The 24,071-nt window shown below is 44.6% G+C and overlaps 1 protein-coding gene across 1 annotated transcript in view; it reads left to right on the forward strand.

The window, feature by feature from the left end:
- Positions 1-15,263, forward strand: part of cwc27 (CWC27 spliceosome associated cyclophilin) — a 50,211-nt gene extending 34,948 nt beyond the window's left edge. Inside the window, exons 12-14 of the mRNA XM_066711539.1 lie at positions 7,191-7,300; positions 7,700-7,803; positions 14,423-15,263. Coding sequence (XP_066567636.1) covers positions 7,191-7,300; positions 7,700-7,803; positions 14,423-14,585 — 377 coding nt within the window. The 3' untranslated portion in view covers positions 14,586-15,263. The remainder of the gene's footprint in view (positions 1-7,190; positions 7,301-7,699; positions 7,804-14,422) is intronic.
- The last annotated feature ends 8,808 nt before the right edge of the window (positions 15,264-24,071 follow it).

Here is a 24,071-nt window from a genome sequence, read left to right on the forward strand (position 1 = left end):
CTCACCGTCTCGATCGAGGTTAAAAATATCTCTCTGATGATGAGATTGCGTACGGCGTTGGCCAGATTCAGTTGTTTTGTGCTGTGTTTGCTTTCCTTCAGTTTTTTCACTTGTGCACTATTTAGTTTATTTTCTTTGGAGAAACGTTTGATTCATCATGGATGAAAAGAGTAACTGGACTCACATTTTTCTTTTGTAGTTTCAGCATCAAAAATATAACTGAGCTGTCAAAAATTGGAGCATAGCTGCCTTTCTTTTAATTAATTATATTATGCACAAACTTTACATTTTAAAAGATGATCTATATTCACTGTTCAAGTACCAATCTGAATCTACAGTAAGGTTACTGATTCTGCTTTCGCTGTGAAATGAGCACTTTTTTTTCTCTCTATTTAATAAATCTTACCGTCACTATTCTGTCGACTCTCTCGGGCAACCCATGTGATCTTTCCTCTCTCCAGGTTTGTGCCACACTTTAGCTTACTTAGGCTGTGCGCCGTGAAACTATGCAACCTTTGCCCTTTAACCTTTGCCGGCAGTACCTGCTATACATCATGTTCTTGGCAGGTGAGGCCTCGAGCAGTCCGAGGGCAGACTTGCATGCTTTTCCTTTCTCTGGGTTTGTCTGTTGGCGAGAGAAAGCAAACAAGGCCTGCTCAATGTGTCGGATGAAAGTGTCTCAAATTAAAGCCCAGGAGTCCGGCCAGCTCTGAATGGCTACAGCTCAGTGGTCAGTTCTCTCTCTGCTCCGCTGCTAACGCTGTCTGTCCGCGTTGGTAAGAGTCCAAGAACTAGATTATCAGAGTTTCTGCATCACATGTTTGGACTGTGGAGCTGCATTGTTATATCGATTGTTATTGTTTTAAATGACACCGGGCGCCTGCGGTGCTATTTTAAATCACTGTGCCAAGGAGAGCATTTAGGTAGCTCATTGTTTTGGCATTTAGTCCAACTGAACAAATTCTCTGTGTCTAATTGTGCAAGGGGGCGACTCATTTCACTTAGTGGGTCTTTTCCCTTTAAAATGGGTTGGTAAAACAATACTGCGTTTCTGAGTGCGGCTGCGCCTGCCAAAATGTAATACCGTTACAAATGAAATAATTTGATAAAAAACACAAGCTTAAGATTTAATGTCATGCGTATTTTTACTGGATCAAAACTATTGTTTCAGCATGAGTGTAAAGCCATTTAATTATGACATATTTATTCATTATAAACCTTTTCATTACTGTAATCCAACTGGCAGGACATTGTGTTTTTGCAGCGGTTTGAATTAACGCTGTGGTTCGTCCGCGCCACGGAGAAGCACGTCGCACGCGGCCGGCACTCATCAGCGCCAGGGGATAGAGACACTATAGACTTTATTGTAACATTTCAAAGTAAGGTGGCCCCTCGACAGAAGAGAGCACAGCTTTTGCTCTGCTGCTTTTCTCTCCGGAAGTCTCACTTCCCCGTGTGATTGGCCATATGTTGTTCTACGTGCTTCCTATGGATGCTTATAGGACTGTATTCCTGCGCTGCGTGTCTTGTGGCACTGCTACATAAATGCATAACCAGGCATTTGTGATTCGCTCTTTAGATCTCTTTACACTCTTTCACTGCGTAATTTGTGTGAGGTTGGTTGGTTGGTTGGTTGGTTTTTTTCAGGTCAAATTATTTTTTATAACTCACTCTGGGAAAGGTGTCTGCCAGATTAATACTTCACAATAACAAAAGCAATAACAAAGTAAAAAGATTGAAAAAAGCAAGAGTGTTGCAATCTGGGAGATTCTCAGGACAGTTTGTTTAACATACGATGGCAATATGTTTGCAGAGAATGTATGACTCAATACCCGCAGTATGAATAACTGAGTTTGCCCTTAATGGGGGGGATTAATATAAAAAGTTCACACATTTTATTATGATTATTATTTCCCTCTGTATTTAAAATCAGATTGAAAATCATTACGTTTCAAGTGTTTGGAGGGGTAATGGTGCCTATTTCCAAAACATTTCCCCCCCAAATATTTTAGATAGATGATACCACAATTTTTTCCTCCTCTCTTTTAATTTATTTATTCATGCAGCACATTTATCGTCCCTCTGAAGGTTTGCAAGTGGATATAAAAAAAAAACTGGAATCGGAGGAAGATGGATTGAGCCCGAGGCCTGCTGCACTTTGTGATTGATCGCAGAATTGTGCTGTGTTTACAGGACGGTCACCTTACATGGGCCGCTCTCGCCCTGGCGCTTGATAGATGGAGCAGCAGAGTTTTGGTCAATAGAATTCCAATTTATCCTTCTGTTAAACCCTTTCTTTGGGATAAAAAAAAGAGAGAACCTCTATTACAGTGGTGATTAATACAAAAAATATACACAATGAAGGGCACTTAATTCCTGATATATGAAATCTCAGAGGCGGTCATTCTAGAACTGCGTTTTGAGCTGTTATTCCTCCTGCCCTTCAGAAAGAGAGAGAGTGTGTGGTTGTGTAGCTTCCTCTTCCGACTCGAGGTGTCCATTTGTTTCCTGGCACTGACGAATGCACAGTTGATCAAAGCAGGCGTTGTCAAGAGAGTGCCGCCTCTCTTGAGCCTCTGCTTCACAGTTGAGGAGATGTAGAACAGCGGGAGCAGCCAGTAAATCTCTGCGGCGGCCGGGTGATATAAGCCTGGGCCGTTTGCGGTGAGGTAAGTCTTCAAATGCTGCAGTTATGAGTTGGAGGAATCTGGCTGGTCTGAGATGTTGACGGAGTGTGACTGTAGTTCCGTATTCCTCACGAACAGAAGGTTTCCTCGCAGCATTGCCCAAATTAAGGAGAAGTTTATTGTCATTGTATTTCACCAAATTCAAGTTCTAGAACAGTGGTTACCAAGCTCTCAATTACTAAACTGAACCTTAATTGAAGTAATTTGCTTAGATTTTACTTTTTAAATTGCGTAATAAAAGAGTTGGTTCTTTAAGAAGTTCTTTATACAATTCAATACTTAACTTAAACCCCCTACTGTTTAAAATACTTAAAAGGCTCTGTTTTAGGAAATTATTAATTCAATTAAGTAATTGGGAGCTTGGTTGGATCAAAAACCAGCAGAGTTGGGGGTCCTCCAGGTTGGGAACCACTGTTCTCAAACGTTTCTCTCAGAATTGCCATGACTTTCGGTCTTTCGTGGAGTTATCTACAGCCATGTGTCCACCCTGGTCACATTGTTCAGCTAGTAACAGACTTACCCAGACTTACACACGGCTCTCAGCTCAGTCACAGAAGGAAATATTTCAATCACCAAAACCCACTGGCAACACAGTTGAGGGCAAAGCCAATTGTTTCCTCAGAATTCACCCAAAGCTAGAGCTAAAAGAGACATTTGTACCTTTTGAGTTATTATTTTAGACAGACATCTCTTCAATTTTCAAGACATAAATTATAGCATGTTCCTCTAGTCTGGTTTTCTCTTTCTTGGCATGGCTGTCCTTCTCAAGAGCCAAAAATAAGAAGCACACGTAAAAAAAAAACACTGTCCGTTTTATACCCACTTTGAATGATGTGGCAACATTTTTTTATACCACTCAGAGTTATTTATACTGGGTATGTCTGTGTGCATGGGATGGTTTATTTCAGTGACGCCCTGTCAGTCTTCCAGGAGATGTGGGGAGGAAATGCATTAAAAAAAAAAAAGTCTGGGGCTTCGAGTCCTGCTCTTCCTCGAACAGCCAGTGGATAAAATATACATATTGATTGGGAATTAAATCGATTATACTCCTTAAAAATTTAAATATTTACTTTTTGTGCTTGTTTCTTTTTGTATCCCAACCAAATTTCAGTTTTGTGGAGATCCAGTATTTCTGGTAGATCAATAATTAAGGAAAAAACTAAAACAAACCTAATATTTAAATTTGTCTGTTTTCTATCTTTCTGCTCCAGGTATTTATATAGTGTTCAAACTGGAAAGCGCAGATATACTCTGCTCCTTAATCGGCAGTGCTACCCTGCGAAGGGCGCTATACTAAATCAAAACTGATTGAATTTAGCGGTTGCAGGAAGCAGTCTCTTTACAAACGACCGCAGAGGGAGACACGTATAGCAGGCCCTCTCTGTGAAGCGCCCATTCACATCCCATTTTACAACTCAGAATGAAGTCATTCTTACGTGTAGATTAGAAACAATGGTGATTGATCCAGGAGCCTCTGAAAAAAAGGAAAAAAAAAACACGTAATTCATGAAAATATTTGACAGCTGAGCTAATTCACAAGAAGCTGGTTAAATACCTGCATCGCTGGAGGCCCTTCCACACAACCTTGCTTTGTTCCTCCTCGGCGCGCTCCGACTGGCAAGGTGGGAGCTGTTTACGACGGGGAGGTCTGTGTTATTTCTCTTGTTGCCACAACATCAAGGTCTTGATTTGTAGCTGCCTAGGCCCGGGCGGCAGGACAGCGCAGGAATGCTGTCAAGATGGCCGTCAAACTCAAAGATAGTATTTAGTGGCAACAGCTGGAGTGGCAAGAAATGCGCTGTGCAGCGCCGGGGGCCGTCATCCGTCAGCGTCCGGCTCGTAGTGGGCGGCACCGCTGGGCTGAATCGGGGAGCTGAATGGACTGCGGGAAAGGTGTACCTTTCTGCTGACAGAAAAGAAAAGGAGGAATTAAAATACAGTGTAAACCAGGCATTCAGGCTCGTTCTCTCCACGTCTCCTGCTCGGATTCCTGCTCGGGAATTCCCCCTTGGTGTCGGAGAATTTAGAAAGTTCATAAAGCGCATTCCTCGCCCAACAGAAGACGGATATAAATTGCCTGGTTTCACACAGTTTTAGTACAGCTGTGGTCGCTCAAATCCCCCTTCAGCCAATGCCCCCTTGTTGGAAAATGGAGTCTACACGATCCCCACCTTCTGCCCAGTGGGGACGCCTCAAACTCCTAACGGCCGAGTGATGGAGACGTTCTTGATAAACAAGTATGTTTCTGTCGTCTTGAATAGCACAGGAGTTAATACCCACAATTTACATGTTGATGTTTTTTTTCAACCCACAAAGCAAATGCTGTGACGGTTATAAAATATTATTTAATAAAAAATAAAAAATAAAGAAGGTGCTTCAGAAATCAGTGAAGAAAGTCTTTTTAACATCTCTGGCTCAGAGACTGCCAAGAGGAAAAACACAGTCTACCAGGAGCTGCCTACTGAAATAACCGCAACTACCTTCCAGTATTAAACGGTTAGGAGATGACTAAATAAATGTGCGTGTAACGGATGTGAAGGGAGAAACATCCCTCGGTCGTCTGGAGAGCGACCACAAATAGAAATTGGCCGGGTAAAGAGAACATTAAACCCAGACCACCGAGGACTGGCCAAAGGTGCTCTGGTCAGACGAGAACGATTACGAGGTTACTAAACACAGCCTGCAGATGAGGAATTATGACATATATTAATCCCTTAAATGCTATAAAAGGCTGCGATTCACGTATTAATCCTCGATCTTCAGCTGAAGGGGTTTGGCCTGGGGCTGTGTTCTTAGGGTTGAGTTTCCATCGGGATTACGCTGACCCGGCTGTCAGCGGGAGAAACGTTACGGTCTGGGCATGTGGCTTCTGCATGGGCGGCAAACAGGTTAATTACAAGGGCCAGATTAGCTATGAAATCTATATATTGGGGAGAGTCCTGTGTCCTGTGTCCTGTGTGACTAGTCTACAAGTTCTCCACCAGAGAAAGCAGAAGGAGAAGCTTCTATTCTTTTTGAATGGACACCAAATGAGCACGATGGGTTGATGGCCTCCTCTCATTTGGAAACTTTCTCATGTTCTTAATTGCAGGTGACACTACAATCCTGTTAGGAAGTGCACTTGCTGTTTACATAAGGTCTCTCTATCTTGTAACTGAACCTGTTTCCAACGATCTCAGGCTTGATTTGAATTAATACATTCGGTCCAGGAATTCTCGTGAACCAGAGGGATTTTTTTTTTCCCCTTTTGTCTTTTCAACAAGTGAGATTGTTAATTTATGACTCGACTGAGCGCAAGTACATTTGCATTAGCCACTGTACATATCAAGGGAGACGCGGGACGGCGTTCAATTACAGAGTAGCAGATGCTCCTGAGCGCGGAGACTTGGCCCAGGGCTGTTCTCAAGCTGTCCGCCCGTTCATTTTCTCCCTGTAGAACGGGTGCAGTATCTGCGGTTACAGGACAGTATGTGAGAGAGCGTCCAAACTGTAAACCAGGTGTGCGCAGCTCTCCCAGGACACGGTGTGGAAAGAAACGAGTGGACAGCCAGCCACACAGTTTGTTTAGTTTTAGTGTAGTTGTATTTAGTTTTAGTGTTTTTAGTTTTCTACCCCCATCTGAGTGACCACTGCACTACAATGGTGCTCATTCACGTCTCACCTTAGTGCCGTCCCCCTGACCTTCAGCCGTCTCGAAATGTGGTCTTTTCAGTGATCAGATGTTTTTGTTTGTTGCAACTGTTTGGCCTCGTTTTCCAAGCTTCTCCCTTTAACGCAGTTCTTAAAACGCTTGGCCAGTGTATTACAAAGGGACAGTGGCGGTTTCTTTCTGAGCCGCCTTTTATTTTTTAATAGATTGAGACTTGTGTAATTTTTTTTTTTGCCTAATGTTTATAAGTACGTTACCCAGTGGTGCACTTTTGAAAGGAAACCTCAATTTACTTTCAAGGACAGATTTTCAATCCCTGTGGTTTAGGTGGGTATTTGAGTTCAGATGGAAGCCTGTCTTTTGGATTCTACTTTACAGTCTTTGAAGTTGGTTCCACGATCAATTTGTCTGCATTCGAAAGCCCGTCCTGATGTTTCTGCAGAAGCCAACAAGTCTCAGCAGTTCGTTTCTATGATTAAAGATAAGCCTGAAATAACAACCAGCCAAATGTTACCAAAGTCCCCTGACCATTTACTGTGTTTATTGCCAATATTATGCTTACTTTATCTAGCGTTTATTTTGGGATGAGGTAGGGGTCATAATCACAACCCTTTCTCTCATATAGTCTCCCGGAAATGCATTTGTGAAATGGGTTTACCACAAAAATATGATGAAAGTAAACTTCAATTCAATTAAATAATTAAACAAATACATACATACATACCTAAAAGTCACCCTAGGTTTGGAGGGGTTTCTCAGACCTCTCCTTTCATATCATTTTTTTGCATTTCTTCTGGAGGAAAAAAATGAAACTAGATGTTAATTAATTAAAGAGATGATTGTTGATCTTTCAGGTGAGGAACTGCCCCCCAACGTTGCTGTGGCAGAATATTTAGAGGAAAGGAAGAAGTACGAAGATCTGCGAAAACAGAAGCTGAAAAAAGGAGCGTCTCGAGAAGCTCAGGTAGGGGCGGGCGATGGTGACCGGGTGGTGCCGTCCCCCGGGGCGCGTCTGCGGTGTCCTGGGGTGTCTATCCACTGTGCTCCCAGTCAAGTGCTAGTCTGGAGACTTCTGTGACAGCTGTGGTTTTAGTTTATAGTGAAGAATGTAAACTTCGGGTCATGTCAGAATCAGCATTTAATCATGAGAAGTGTTTGGAGACTCGGCAGGGCACGTTCTTCCTTCGATCAGGACAAAGTCTATCTGCGCTTAAAAGCTTGCCATTAAAGACCGGACTTGCAAGGGCAGGGAATGCGCTCTCGTGCTAATGGCTGTGGCCTGCGTCTTTGTCACAACAGATCAATAGTGCTTGCAGTTCTGGAGGATTTTGTGTGATCTTGACATGGCAATCTGTCCCCACAGACAATGGCTCTTTTGGACCGGTTTAAGTCCAAGCTGTCCACGGCCATCACCGAAGCCCCAGAGGAGGACACAGAGGAGTTGGAAGAAGACGACGACAAGGGCTGGTAAGCGCCTGTCCTCACTGCGGGTCTCCAAATCGGGGGTCCTGGTTCTCAAGGGATGGGGCACAGTGCGACATGTGGACATCCACCTTGGGAGTCCAGCAGTCCACGTTGAACCTTTTCCACGGACATATCGGACCCCACCCAGATCCAGGCTGATGCGACTCGGCTTGTTACCCACGGCTCCTTAGCTAGTGCTGCCTGGGGCCGAGCCGGGCTGGGGGAGGAGTTAACAGGTCATATATCGTCAGTCTATCTGATTAACTAGGTTTAAATGCATCACAAATACATAATACATTAATAAAATACATTAGAAATACTTAACAAACAACTAATGCTATTTATATGCTGGTAAAAGTGTAGGATTGATCTACAGTGTAAACACTACACAAAGAGTTTAAATAATATGTTACAGATCATTTTGAGCAATAGCTATTCTGTAACTTTTTTTACTCGTTCTCTCACCTCTCGTTTATTATCTATAACAGGAAAATCTATTACAAAACCGTGTTAACAAGGATCAATCCACACGTTTACGTGTTGCATCACAGCTTTTGAAACTTGTGAAGTCATTGCCCTCAGCTCGGGTCATGCAATGGAGACGCACCTGACCTGCACCAGGTCAGCTCGGCTTGGTTCCAGCTTGGTCAGGACCGGGTCGGGTTGGGTGTGCCAGTGGAAAAGGGGGCAAGAGAGAGGCACGGGGGGTAGCTGTGAGACATCGTGCTCCGTCCCCACAGTGCTGCACTCGAAGAGCATGACGCTCTACAGACACGTGTTCGCTTGAGGGGAGGAAATTAGGTTGGGAGACGCAGAATATTGAAGAGGATGACGTGCTTTGAAAACCCGGGGAAGAGCATTTCTCGTTTGACTCGCTCGCTGTGGTCTCTGCCAGGGTGGGCCTGCAGCGCACATCATGGAGAGTAACCCGTTTCTAAGAGGAGACCCGTTATTCCCAGACCCATTACTGGTTATTTCCGAACGTTTCCCATGCTTGACCCGTGGAGGGGTGTGAGTGGCGGAGTGTATAAGGTGGATAGTAGGACATGGAAATGTTTCTCTAAAAAAAACAAAAAAAAAAAAAAAAAAAAACAGGATCTCATGCGTCCGCCTTTGGAAAATACGTCTTAGTACCTGTCTGCACAGGGGTTCGGGTGACCCTGCAAACCGCGGAGAGACACAGAGGTGCCTTTCTCTGTGTGACGATCACTGGCTCGCTGAGAGACGACCCGCTGTTCTCCGGACAGTGCCGACACTGTTGTAGGAAGTATGCACTGTTTATTTTCGCTTTGCCGCAGTGACCGTGTGAATCCGTCATTCAACCGCCTGCCATCACTGAATAAATAATCATCTGTCGAAGGGGAGGGGTCTCCCAACTGGTCAGGTTTCTGACGGAGCTCAATACCTCCAACCCCCCCATCCCCCCAAGGCAAAGGCAGTAATGGTTAAAAACTCAATTATATATTTGCGTCTCTGTGGTTAATTATTTTCTTGCAATAGATGAGGAAGGGGGGAGGCCCGAAGAGGAACTCGCACTCTTTATTGTGGGGTGATTTATCCTCACCGTGGCTTTGGGTCAGATGAACGAAAATGCTGATAATCAGAAACCCAAGTCTTGCTGAAATCAGCTTTCCGTTGACGCTGAACTGTCCGTTTTCCAAATCCTCTCACTTTCAGTCATTTGGTTTCCATAATGCCTTCATAGTCTTAAAATTGTGTTTGGTGATATTCAGTCTCTCGTCTAAAAATACATTTTCTTCCTACATTTTCTTTCAACAAGATACCTAGGTTGGTATCATTTAGCTTATTTGTGAGTTTAATTGTAGTTCATTGACTCTAATTTAGCACATCCTGAATTATAACTTCTGCAGCTTTTAAGTTTTTAATGTTAAATACAGCTTGACTAAAAATAAGATGCTAGAAAGTTTCCTGTCAGAAGTAGATTAGTTTTCTCTGAAGTGCAAGAAACTGCCAGAATCTCAAGAAGTCATTCCTAATTGTGTAACCTTTACATTTGATGTTTGAAATAAAATATTATGAGTGAGAAGGGGAATATATATATATATATATATATATATATATATATATATAATTGAAAAGTGTCCTTGATTGGTTCAGTCCTCAGTTTAATAGACAAGAAGGATGTGGTGGCGTTTTATGCAGCTCTGACGGAGAAATCCGCCACGTCTGGAATTTTAAAGCAGACATATTTCATTTTTTAGAGACTTGGTGTCTCTCCTTCTTTATCGCCTGGTTAAAATATATTCCTCAATTTGATTAGCTTGTCAGTGGTGTCCTTGTTATATATTTCTCTTCTATATTGATGTATGTCCAACATCCTGCTGTGAAAGTATATCGCGCAGCACTTGGAAAACAGATTGTTTAATCATTGTGCTGAAAACCCTAGACCAATACCGGTCGGACTCGCAAATATATACGAAGCAGGGGTATGCTGGCTGCTTGTGTTTCTCTTAAATGGGTTTCAGTTGTGGTTGTTGTTGTTGTTGTTATTATAATGTATGTGTGTGTGTATATATAAAATCTTCTTTCAATAGTCCACATTCACTGGTCACGAGGCAGCTGGCATCGCAAAGTATGTTGTCGGCACAAGTAGCACTGATTTCCTTACTTCGCCATCGGACAGAGTTGTCAACTTTGGTTCATTCCAAACAGGGCAAATTTTGCATGATTATAAAATGCATGAAAGTACTTCTTTCAATCACGGCTGCTGCATGTCTCCGTGAGGTGTTTGCGTCCACTATCACCTACTTCTGCAGACTCATGGTGGATCTACAGCTCGACTTATTGTAAACGTGCTCTCCACTGCTAACCAGACTCACAGACTGACATAGTAAAAAAACAACCAAAACAAAACGTTTGTACGTCTCATCGGTTATGATATCCATCAAACTATACTAGTGCCACACGTCTGAGTACAGCGGATATACTGAAACACAGGGGAGTGGGAACACACACCGAAGCGAAAGTCTCATAGAAAATGCCGGTGGGAGGTTCAGACGCGATGCTTTTAAGTGACTGGCGAGCCCCCCAAACGGAACACGGGTTACGGCAGGTCAGACACTGGAAGTCAAGTCTAGGCCAGAAGTGTAAACTATTCCGTCTGTGTCTGTGTCTACAGACGCGCTCAAAGGAACCAGACCTTTTTTTCTTCCCCCCCTCTCTCCACTCTTCAAAAGCAAAGAAAATAAACTCTTTGGTCTGAAGCCGCTTGTCGTGGCAATGCGGAGCGAATGGTCGACTCGTTTTGATAAGCGCAAGTAGCACAGTAGGGTTTCGGCAAGAGCCATAACTCTCGAGATGAAGCCGGGCAGCTGTCAGCAGAGAGACTGCTAGACAAATTATCAAGCCAGGCTGCCGTCGCGGCGGGGGTCCGCGGGGTCTTCCAGAGTGTAGGCATGACATCCCAGATGAAGCCGTCACAGATCTTATTTATATATAACGCATACATACACGTATATCCATTTGGCCGAGCTTGTAAGCGCTCTGCAATCGCTCAGGATGAAGGTTGGATCTCGAGCCTCAACTCTTTCACATTTGTGCTGACAGGCACAGGCTTTAGGCTGAAGAGCCGGGGTTTGCGGGTGGTGTTATTGTATTAAAAGTGAGAGAGCATAACAGAGGGTGTTTAAGGGATTATTAAAGGGTAATTTTCCATGCTTAAGCACAATCTGCTTTACTCTCCTGCCTTTATCCCAGAGCTTAATCAAACAATCGATAACCAAAGTGCTCTTGGAGGGAATAGTTTATACTGGGGTCTGTAAGCTATCTCTTGTGGCCTGTTGATGTTCATGAGGGCCGGCCTCTGTGCGGAATGTGAATCCCGAGTGTCCCGGACCACCACGGTCCCGGCTTAAGTGCCAGCAACACTGAAGGTGGCTCCCGAGCCCAGATATCAGGGAAATTTACCTAGTGTTGATCAAACAGCTGGCTCCTTTATCTAGCCTGCTGTCAGTTGAAGGTGGGAAGGCTTGTTTATGGTTTAGGATAAAGGGAGGAAGCTGAACGTTGTTTTGCCACACGCTGCTGTCGGTTAGTTTGTTTTTGTGATTTTGTGATTTTGTGTTTTGGTAACATTGTATCCGTGTTTTTTGTGTGTGTTGTGACCTGTGTGTCAGTCATCGAGACAGTTAGAACAGGGGTGTGACAGCCGCCACACTGTGCTGGCGCTGTGCGAGACGGAGAGAGCAGGCTTCGCTCATTGTGCATTTCCAAACTGTCACTCCTGTTCCAGCTCTATGAGACGATTTAGTTTAGCTGCACATTTAGTCTGGAAGCAAATTATAGCGTGGTCTGTAAACCCACGGCAGCACTCCCGACTTGCTTGTAGCGAGAGCGGGATTGCGTTTCTGAAGGAGACCTCCAGATGTGTGTGCGTCTCTGTGTGTCTGTCTGTGAGCGTCTGTGTGCGTCTGTGATTTGCGTGTTTGTCTGTGTTTGTGCGTGCGTTCTTGTGTACTGAAGGTCTCCTGTGCAACAAAGCTGAAAAGGAATACAGTGAACAAATGTATAACAAAGTGTATTGTGCAGCTAAACATCCACTCCTATCTCTTCCTCCTTCGGCATCGGAAAGCCACCTGTTACCAGATGAGCTCCTCTCCCCAAGTCCTAGAGCAGCAGCTTCATTCGACCCCGATGCCTCTCACTCTGGTTGTATATTTCTGTCACTTGTGCTGCTTCTGTCCTAAGCTGACACCCCCACGCTCTTGGGTTTAACCGGACAGGTGAATGGATATCAGGAGCCCGACTTGGCTCTGAAAGTGCGATACACTTGATCTCGTAACTCTCCTAAAATATACTATACTTTGAATGTAACCAATTGCACATTCTAGATTAAGAAAAGAACAATAAATCGCTATATATATAAAAAAAACAAAACCGAACAAACACAGACTGCATAATTCCCTTGAGGGAGTCTGATGCCGTGAGCCACGAGGGAGGCAGCCTCTTTTAAAACGGGATCATTTTTCTCATAACTTGCCAAGCCTGTTTTTAATATTAAATGATACATGTGTTTTAAACCTAATCTGCCCATCTAAATATATTTTCCAGTCGATTCTTCCAGCGAACTTGGAATTGTTCTGAGCGTTACTAGACCACAGATCTTGACAATAGAAGACGCTCTGTAGTGGCTCTGAAAGGATTTCCTTCTCCGCACGTCTGCGTCTCTCAAGACCTTTCGTTTGGACGGGAGAGCGCCGGGGTTGAGTGTCCGCAATGGTGGTCTCCCGAATCACCTGCAGTCTCCCAACCTGCCCACACTCATTCCTCGCTGTATTTAGACAGCGGAGATTCATTGGCAGGCACGTCTCAGGATGGATTTATCCTGAAGATTAATGCGATTGCCTTTTTCTATTTATGTTTATTTTTTTTGTCTCGGTTCCAGGGAGTTTCCCTTTTGTCTCTCCTCGTTCGATTCACGTGCCAGAACCCACACCGTGTCACGACTGCAGACAAAGAACATATGATGATCGTCTTAATCTGGCTGTTGTCGTGTTGCTCTGTGGTCTGGTGAACAAGTGGGGCGGTGTGTAGTGAGGACGGGTCAACAAGTGGCACAGCGCCCTCCAGACAGGTCACTCACAGGCAGGCCGCACCAGAGGCCTGGCGTCATTGGGCCTGAGGCGTCTTTATCAGGCCGTCCGCACCGAAGGATACTCTCATGATCGTGTCTCCTGCGAAGCCAGCTGGCGGATCAGATCGACGGTTCAGAGCCTCACATCGGCCGTCAGCTGCGTTCTGTCAACAGAGCTGGATCGCGTTCCTGTAATTCTTCATGGTTGTTGTTTTCCCACAGGGACCAGCTTGTTGAGCATGGTTATGATTTAAGCCTGCTCTAATAATTTTGTATTTCAGTTAGCTCATTCGTCTATTTGTTTCGTATTCTGCAAATGCACATTTGTTTAAAACCTGTCTTTGGTGCCCTTCTTGTGAAGCCTTTGTTTCTTTTTTAAAATAAAGATATTACAGTAGCTTAATCTTCACCTTTCCGCACAGCGTGGAATGTCAGTTTTGCCCCACGTTTTTCTCTGCACTTTGGAATGCCCAGTCCGCTGCCAGCCACACGTGAGCGCCGGTAATGTATTGCAGATCTCGTTGCCTACTCTCTTCCCCCAGCCAGGCCGCTGTGTGGCGGTTGTGTCGAGCTGCGTAGTCCTCGGAGGGCTGCAGCAGAAACCCCGGGCTTCCCACCGGGCCGTGCTGGGTAGAAAGGACAATTGTTTCTATTATTATTATTATTATTATTGGTGTTATTCTAAATGTGTGATCGAAACAATAAAATTCGACCCTTCTCACATGTGGTCTCGTTTAAAACACACACTCGAGTGTTATTTAGGTGTCAGCAGACCATGTTTCCAAGGTGGTATTTTAATATGGAAAGGAGACTCAAGAGAAAAAAGCTGCCAAATTATCCTCAGGAAGTTGTCCAGAAATTAAAGCAAATCCTTTTACAGGCCTTGGTTGAGTAAACACAGAAATCGTTTGGGTGGTTATTTACAACCTCGAGGAGCAACAAATACTAATTCTAAAGAGTTGCGATGTATCGGGCTGCGAGTCGTGTTGTCCGGTTCCCTGACCCGTGCCGTTTCTGTGCCCGATCCAGGTTGTCCCACGTGCTGCAGTTCGACGAGCAGAGCCGCAAGGTCAAGGACGCGACTGTGCAGGACGAGGACACCTTCGAGATCTACGACCCCCGCAACCCCGTCAACAAGAGGCGGCGAGAAGAGAGCAAGAAGATCATGCGGGAGAAGAAAGAGAGGAGATGAGGGGGCGTGGGAGATGGGCAAGCCCTGATCTCTCTGGGTCTCTGTCGCTGAATCTCTCCGAGCCGTCAGAGGACAGGGAAATGGATTTAGAGCTCGGCTTCAGGGAGACTTCGGGCTCTGACAGCAGAGAATGTAGAAGGGGTTGCTTTATTTTAGCAAAATCGTGTGATTAAATGGTTTGCATTTAATGTGATTACGCTAACGGCAACAACTATGCAAGCGTGCGTCTGTGAACTGTGTTGTCTTTTCAGTCTTACTCTTACTCAACTTCTGGGGTTCCTGTTGCGTTATCCCCACAAGGTCCTTTTGTTTCCGTAAAGTAATTGTGTTTGTCTGCTTTTCCTGTTCATGTAAGAAGGAGTCTTGCGGAGGTGGGATGGGCGATGTTATGGGGGACACTGGTAAAGCTGTCCAGCTGCCAGGAAAGCGACCCCTGAGTGGATGTGGAGACGGGACATTGTTAACCGCTGAAAACAGTCTTTGTATCTTGCATCTCGTGATTGCCGCGCCGCCCTTCACATTTCGCAGAAACCTGCTGGACATTTGTCTCCCATCTGTGCTCTTCACCGCGGAGTTAGAATAACTCATCCGCTGCTGTCAGAGACGGCCGATGTTCACAATGTCATTAATGTTACGGGAGGAAGGATGTGTCACAATAAATTTCGATCTGAACTCCAAGCCGTTGTCGTGCAGCTTTTTCCAAGAAGGTAACCCTTCCCCCCTTCATAGGAAAGAAAAAACATCAGAACCACGTGGCACTGTGCGAGATACAGCCAGAGCGTCTTTATTTGTTATCAAGGGTTTCGGTTTAGTCACAAACGCACTACTATCCTTCTGTGGCTCAGGGTTAGGACATCCTGCTCCAGTTAGAGCCTTAACCAGCCAATTGATGTCCGGTCTGAAGCTCCAGTCCAGTACTGGGGTCACATGGGCCGTCCTCTCCAGATGGACATGTCTGAAACGGACGCATTTCACACACAGCCATAGGTAAGGGTCTTAGTACCTGTGTAGGAGCAGGTTTTCACATTTTGAGAGGTGAATCCACCGTTTTATTATTCTCTCTGTCTGTACTGTACTGTACTTTCTCTCCCTCACTTTTTCCGCCTTCGATTTATGTGCCTCTTGTGACCTGAAAAGCAGCTGTATATTGGGACTTGGGATTTTGTTTTTATATATAGAGAGTCCTGCAGTCCTGTTAAAATAACCAGTGGTGGTAATGGTGTGAAATTTCTCAGGGAAATGCCTGCTTCCTCTATTCCTATTGGATTAAAATACCCAAGGGGGCGGTCTATGAAGCAGGGGTAATGCTGCCAATAATCTGGAATGGTCCTGCAGGCTCCAAGACTCTTTTCCAGGACCCTCAGTGGAGCAAATTAAATATCTACTGATCAAAGATTAAGATTGATCTGCTTTCTGGTGTTGTGAACAGAAAGTGATCTTCCGTTCTCTTCAGCAGACCTAATGTATTGGTGACATTTGGGGTTCCACCGAGGTGGGTCTAGTAATGGGGTTTGTACCTCGGCTATTACCATGCGTCTCGCACCAAGCACGGGCTCACAGGCTAGACACCTCACCATGTTTGTTCATATCCAAACCTCTCCAATACAAACTGGACCGTGGAGCAGTTGACAGCCCGGCAGGTAGATCGTTGGAAGTGGCCGTTGTTTGTCTTCCACACAGAAGGGCAACAGCTGTGGAAATGTAAGCTCGAACGCTTCTAAGTACCACACTGACAAACTCCTTGCCGTCTCTGAACAGGTAAATGTCTCTTTACAAATATGCTAAAATTATTAATGAGGAAGCTTTCTCACCAGCAATGTTGTCCATTCCCTCCCCCGACTCCCAGCAAGTTGGTATGGCCTCCAGACTTTTTGAATTGTGGTCAACTATGTATATCGAATGTCTGTTCTATTGTAACACAATGCTTTTTGGATGAGACCAGCTCTGTCTGATGATTGAGCAAAGATGATGTACCAATTTCCAATTTTTCAATTTAAGGTGCTTTATTGACGTGACAAAATAGAATTGTATTGTCTAAGCAATTAGCATACATGTATGGAAAATAAATAAATAAGATGTATTAAAGTACAGAAAAACAAAATTAAATTATCTTTTATACATAATAAATTTACTATTTACAGATTACTTATTGATTTGATTTCAAACATAGAAATACAATGACATACATTATAAACAAGTATTTCCATTTTATGTATTTCCTGTCTCTCAGTGACACAGCGCCGCTCCTCTCTGGGCAGTCAGCTCTGCCTGTGTTGGCCCGTCTCTCTGGCCAGGCTGTGGTCACTGAGCCTGTACTGGGTCAGGATCCGTCTCTGCTTCGTGTCTCGGTTTAGGGCCCGATAGCAATCCAGTTTACTTTGGGATTTAGTTTAATTGTTCCAATGTTGCAGACAGGAGGTTTTAGTTTGACCAGGAACTTGTTTGACTCTAATGGGCAGCTGGTGAGCACTGCTTGTCTGAGGCTGGTTGGGGTTAGTGGGGTTAGGGGCAGTGAGTCTCAGGGCCATCTGACTGAGGGGGCTCTTTCTGGGGCTCTTTCTTGGGCTCTCAGGCCTTGTGTTGCAGTGACTCTGGGGGACTGGTCTGGAGATGCATCCAGAATTTCAGTGCTCTCTTCTGGATGGGGATGAGAAGTGGGTAGTGGCCCAGTTCGGCCCAGCATGCAAGACTGGGGGTGTTTCTCTGCACCTGTAGGATGTTTTTGCAGAGTTCTGCAAAAGTGGAGCCCATATCTCAGTGCCGTACAGCGCAAAGGGCTGAATGACACTGTCGAAGATCTTGGTCCAGATTCTAATGGTGATGTTTATTTTATATAGTTACTTTTGATGGCATAGAAAGCTCTTCCGGCTTTCTCTTTTAGTGCTTTCACTGCCAGGACAAAGCTCCCTGACGCACTGATCTTCAGTCTGAGGTAATCGTGGCTCAGGGTGTGTTCCAGGGCGGTGTTGTCTAGAGTGAAGCGGTATCTGCTCTCCTGACATCGGGGCTTTTTTTTTGGAAGGTCATTATTTTGGTCTTTTTCATGTTTACTGCCAGGGCCCAGGTCTGGCAGTACTGCTCTAGCAGTGCCAGCTGCTGCCGAAGCCCCTGCTCTGTGGGCGACAGCAGCACCAGGTCATCTGTGTGGAGCAGGAATTTCATCTCCTCATCGTATAGGGTGAGGCCAGGAGATGCAGACCGCTCCAACACCGTGGCCAACTCATTGACTCATCGATTATAGATGTTGAGCAGTGTCGGACTCAGACTGCCACCTCTGCGCTGGGAGGGAGCTGTGTGTCACTGACTGTGTGGGGGGGAGTTTCCGTCTGTGTTGGGGGGTGTCAGTGTGTGTGTGTGGGGGGGTGGGGGTGTCAGTGTGTGTCTGGTATTTACAGTGAGTAGTGTGTGTACCATATGGGATGCAAAAGCCTCTGTTGTTTCTAGTCTGGTTTGGAAATGGTCGAGAACAACCGTAGTGTTAAAATATGAGTGTTTCGTGGGTGAGAAGAGCTTACAGTGCAGCCAACTTTGAAAGGAGTAAATGATCAAGATTGTTACACAATTAGCTTACTAGTGCAACACAGTCGAGTGTTATAGGATGAGGGAAAGTAGCACAAGTATGTATATACAACTCTGTCACATCCAAGGGCTTCATCCGTGTTTTTAAAATGAATCATTTAAATGTACTACATAAGAATTTTAGTTTTCATTCTTTATCCTATATGTTTCTATTTCTCCTCAGGCTGAACCTAGCGACCGGCTTCGGGTGTCGTCTTGCCTCGGCTGTTTGAACAGAATCTATTTTCATATTTATAAAGAGGAGAGGGGTGGGGGGGTGGGAGGAAAAGCTCTAGCTGGTGAAGCAAAGATTGATTTTCTGGTTTGTGTAAATGATCTACCCTGCCATGTACAGTTTGGCAGGGACTCCCGGCGAACGTTTAGTGCACTTCAGGGAGCAAGCTTAAATTTTCATATGGAGCAGGAGGGAAAGTTACACTTCAAGATCAGCACAGCCAAGTCAGTGCAAATTTAAAACAGGTGAGAGGGACAAGAATTCCTCATTAAACGTCTCGCGCTCTCACGTACATTTGCCCACGCCAGCCGAGTGCATGGGGGCACTTTGAGAGGATCGATAAGCATCTGTGTACTTCCTTTTGTAGATGTATATCTGAAAAGTGCAGGAAAAATAAAGAAAAGGCAGAAAAAATGCATTAAGGTCCATTTCTTACATTTTTTTGTTGTTGTTGTGGTTGTGAAAGTCAATATCTTCATGTCTTGCCAGCAATAACTGAATATTTCGATTCAAGGCTGTGCATAAATTGTTTTATTTTTAGTTGTACTGTAATGGCTTTCTACAGCACTTACTAGGACTAATTCATTATTTGATGTTTTTTCTCTCTTTCAATGACGCAGGCGATGTGCAGGAGGGTGGAGTTGTGAGGCTGATTAGAGCTTCAAAGAACAGAGAGGAAGTGGATTTTGTTTTTGGATCTGCAACAGAGCGATCTCGATATAGCCTGAGTGTGAGATCCTAACAGACAACACGGCCAGACCAGTCATGCAGGGACAAGTCCCGTCGCCACTTCCACACACAATATAGTTACATTAGCATGAATGGTTGCTTTCCCTTTGTTGTCTGGGTAGTGCGTTGAGACATCGCTCTACTTTTTTTGTTCTCCAAAGGACGTTTAACAGATTAAGGACCATTTCTACTTTCATCGCCCCGAAGATGTAATTATGGGGGTTATTTTGAAAGTGATGGAAGTCATCGGATGAAAACGATGCAACCTGATCCCGACGGGGCATGCGAAATGTTTTTAATCTCTCGTCACGGAGCAAGTGCACTTTGTATCGCAGATTCATCTTGTCAATCTCTTTAATTGGCCGTGTGAGACGGATCGAGTGTCTGCTCTTTGAATCGATAGGTGATCACGTGGCTTTGTGGGGCACCGTCCTGCCTGCACATCGGACATTGGATGAGCTCCCCGCGCTGCCGTTCTCCTCACTGTCGCCTACAAGAAAAATGCCTAGAAAATGCATTTGTCTTTGTTTTTTGAAGCAGTCTTCTGGTTCATGTAAACTGTAGATATATTGCATGCCTTTTAGGGTAAACACGCCTAGGTGTGATTTGCTTCCAGAAAAAAATATATAGTTGTTTGTAATTGGCACAGCACCAGTGCTTTCACTGGCGTTACTTGGTGACACAATCATCTTTATATCTTCAGCCTAAGGAGCACTGATCAATTGTTACAGCTTTCATTTTTAAAGCTGTTTAGTGGAACAATTTCTGTCATATCTGTGCGGTTTCTTTGCCCACTGTTCCCTTTGTCAGATTCTGTGTCTCAGAATTTGTCTTTTCCGAACCGATTTTCTGATGCTTAAGCACCTACTGGTTCCCACTGTGCGACTGTGCTGTTGAAATCCCTCGGTCCCAGTGCCTGTTATCCAGACTCTAGTCCAAACCTTGCTGATGTTGAATTCCATTGTGGAAATGCAATTAGTTATTAACAAAAAACTATGACTGGACTCATTACAGCCCCTCGGATGATGGGGGTAGACTGCTGCCAAAGATAATGTTGACAACCAGTACTGCACTTTGTCTTATTTTCGCTTTTGGTGCATAACACATACACAGAGATCCCTGAACATCTCCTTGCTTGCTTAATGTCCTCAATTTGGAGTGTTATACAGTGTGCAGGACTGCCTCGATTACGGTGTTATTTATAAAACATGCTGTACGCCTGATGCTTCACCCTTTTGTGCTGGCAGTGGGATAAAATGGGACTGCGGATGCCAATAACAGAGTCTGCATTTACTAAACAGCCTCTGGTTGTGTTGTGGTAGGCTTGCCTGGCCCTTGTGATTGGTTACGGCCTCGGCAGTATCACAGCACTGTAGCCGTGTTGTGTGACCCCCGGGGTGAGTGAGCACACCTGTATTAGCGGTTAGCAAAGGCTTGTGAGGATTTTGCCAAATGGGCAGCGATTCCATTCCTGAGCAGAAATTCCTCGGCAGGCGAAAATAATGTGCTCGAGTCAGTTCAGGAGTAAATGGTTACAAGAGGGCCATTACTGACCTCTGTGGGTTTAATTCCCCAGCCCGATGGGCCTCACTTCTTTCTTCCTCAGCATCTGTCTCTGTTTAGGCCAGAAGTGAACTTGCAAAGCTCTTTCCTGTCAGGCCGTTTTCTCAGTGAAGTTAAGTGCGGCCCGCAGTCCGCCTTGTGACTGGAGTGGAGAAAATCACTCTGACAGCGCTGGGAGGTGTCCATGACCTTTGTGAAGAAGAATGTTAAGCGTGTCCACACAAGACACTACTTTTTCAGATTTAAGGCTTTACTAAATATTGTTGTACTTTAAAAAATACTAAAATGAAAACTCACTTACTGTCAACTCCACTACTGCGTTCACAGCAACAGTGAGTGAATTCCGTGGACTGAAGGACAGTGTCTGCTCTGTGACATCGATGCATCTCAGAGCCGCAGCCCTGCACTTAAAGATAGAGATGACCAGTTTGTAAATAGTCACATTTCTGAAGCACCGGCCTTGAGCTTCAATAGTTGCCACCACCAGCTGCACTTTGCCGCCATGCATGCGAGCAAACTCTTACAATAACACAGAACGTTAGCGAGACGCGCAGGAAATACGGCTCGGCTCCATTCTCTCCGCGACGCCGTCTCATTGCGCTTGCGCAGAATTCCACTTTGCCGACCAATGGGTTGGATCTCCGATGCATTTTCCTCCATCCGTAAGTTGGCAGTTTCGGTGTTTAAAATGAAGAAGCCAACGAGACGCCGCTCGGGTTTTATCATTCGTTTATACAGCGATATGGCTTTCTCAGCTGTTGAGGCTTTTTAATGACCAAGTATGACTTCTCAATCAAAACAGGGAGAACAATGCAGCTGTTCAGATAATAAACGTGGAGGGGCTACTGATTTTAATGCCAATTCCTGTGCGCCAGCTATTGTGCAGTGTGAGCGGCTTCACAGTTCAGTGTGACGGCTGCGATATGGTCGAGTCGCTTGTCTGAGGTAGGCTGTCCAGTTTTGGTCTGTTGTTAAATTTAAGCTTTTCTTTCCATCTTTGAAGTGAACTGCATGTGAGGCATATTAAAATCGTCAATAGCATGACGCAAAAGACTTTTCATTGCCGTTTTGATCTGTTTTGTTTAAACAAATCGAAAATGACAGAAACCGTGTGTCGTTCTAATGCTCACAATCCCAGGGCCTGGAGGAATACAGCTGATAAAAATTAGAAAGGGGAAAAAAAAAAAAAAGCTCAGTGTGGAGAGTCAGAGACAGTGCAGAGATGCCGGGAATGCGTTGGTTAATCGTGGACAACACACAATGGACTGTCGGCTTGCGGATTAGTCTGGCCCCTGTCAGAGACTGAAGTGTGAGCTACACAAACCTGAGTCCCTCCCTTATCTGACTCTCCAACAAGGCATGAATTGGCCGCCAACTAAACATATCCTTCGAAGGCGCAATGAGGTCGAGGAGATGGCAGCCGCGAGGGCCCGAGGTGTGGAGCTGTGGGGGGGCTGTCCTCATGGGGACCTGGACCGAGGGGCCGCCTCCTGCTGGACAACTACCCTGTCAAGTGGGGTGACATTCCTCAGATAGTACTGTCCCACGTGTGCTATACACAGCGTGTGGTTTACTACACACCCCTCTCACTCAGGCCACAGGCTCGGTTCCTCCACAGGTCTTTCACTCTTGATTTGAAGAAAATCACAGAAATGGCTCGTCTTCTTTTTAGCCATAAAATATATAGTACGTCACTATTCAAAGATTTGTACTTAATTTGTCCTTGAATTAGTTTTGTCATTATTCAAACTTCCTAATATAGTTAAGACTCTTATGCTTCTATATTGCACTGCAGAGGCAATGGATATTGTCTTTAATATTAACTGCTCTTGACAATGTAATTTTAAATTAATTGGTCTCTGGCTACATTTCAGCTGGTGGTTAATGGGTTTACAATATACTTCATTTTTTTTGTACAAATAGTGATTCAATGATAAGTTATTTATGGACTCGGGAGTGAAACCTAATATCCAATACAAATGAACACTGAATTAAATTAAATGTAATTAAAATGACAATACCAGATTGTAAAGGCTTATGGTTTCCTCACACGCTCTGATACCACACTTCATTAATATCCGTGCGTTTCTGAAACTCAAACACTCGTGTGCGCCGTGCTAACCAGACTGCAGTGGAGTAAAGCCTTTTGTAGCTCAGAAAAAATGCTTTTAGAAAGCTGATCTGTAGGAAGAACGTAAGAACAATATTTAAAACTGTTTGTAAACATTTTCGTAAAATATCACATCCTGTGAATATCTTTAGCACAGGTAAATACAAATGTGTGTAACCTTTAGGCTCTTTGAAGCCATTTAGATCAGGAGAGAAGAGAAAGAATAAACCCAAAATAGACCAAACACGCGTGAGAAGCATATAAAGTGCCGATTTGGGTCTTTGCACTTTAAATACCACCGCACGGCATCCTGGCCTTGGTGAATGTCCTTCTCAAAAGCAGTGGAGTGTAATTAGATTAAAGTTATGCTGGCAAACATCTGAGTTTTTTTTATTACTTACTGCGCAGTCTGCCGTGACCTGCACTGTCACGGGAGGAGCATTTCAGACGCACTGTGAAGGTCGCTCTTCCTCAGTCATCATCTAATGCCTCTAATATGTAAAGGACTTTGCTGTTGAGTCAAGATCCTCCATGACATTCCTCTGGAGCAGGGCTGAAGGGCCCCTTTGGAAATGTTTAATAGGGCTAACCTGTATGAATGTCTTTATGTCATAGATCATATTTCACTGCTACTTTATGAGATTTATACTAAGGGTGCCAAGCTTTCTCTCTCGCTCGCTCGCTCTCTCTCTCCTCTTGGAGTAATTTCGAAATGTGCTTCTTGTGTTACAGCACAACCCGAGAAGGGGGTCCGTCCATTTAAACTGCTGATAGAAGATGAACGAGCAACATTTCTGGAGGTGAAAAAACAGGGGGAAATAAATATAAATTAACAAAAAAAAACTCCTCCGACCTCAGTCCACATGTTTGCTGACTGTTTGTTTCAGAGGTGAGAAGATGGTCAGCGCAGCTCCATCACAGAGGCCCCGAGATAAAGACACCTCATCGGAGGAGACGTTGGGCAGGAGCCAGAGAGGTGCCAACCCCTGAGAGCCGAGGGGAATGTGATACTGCATAATAGCCAGGTTTGGAGGGAAATACTGGAACATTAACAATAACACATATCAATTGCTACAGCTTTTGCCAGACTTGGAATCCAAGGTAGACTGCATATGAAAACGGCCGTACCATAGGAATTGGACGAGACTGATCAGGAATGAATACTATTTCCCCAAAAATTTAAAGCAGAGAAAGGAACCAGTCAAAACAATAAATTAAGCCCAAGTCTACAACCAAGACCAAGGCTAAACACTAGAAAGGAAACCTCAAAAATAGTTTACTTCTGCCTGAA

The sequence above is a fragment of the Amia ocellicauda genome, chromosome 8 (assembly GCF_036373705.1).
Source record: "Amia ocellicauda isolate fAmiCal2 chromosome 8, fAmiCal2.hap1, whole genome shotgun sequence".
NCBI lineage: Eukaryota > Metazoa > Chordata > Actinopteri > Amiiformes > Amiidae > Amia > Amia ocellicauda.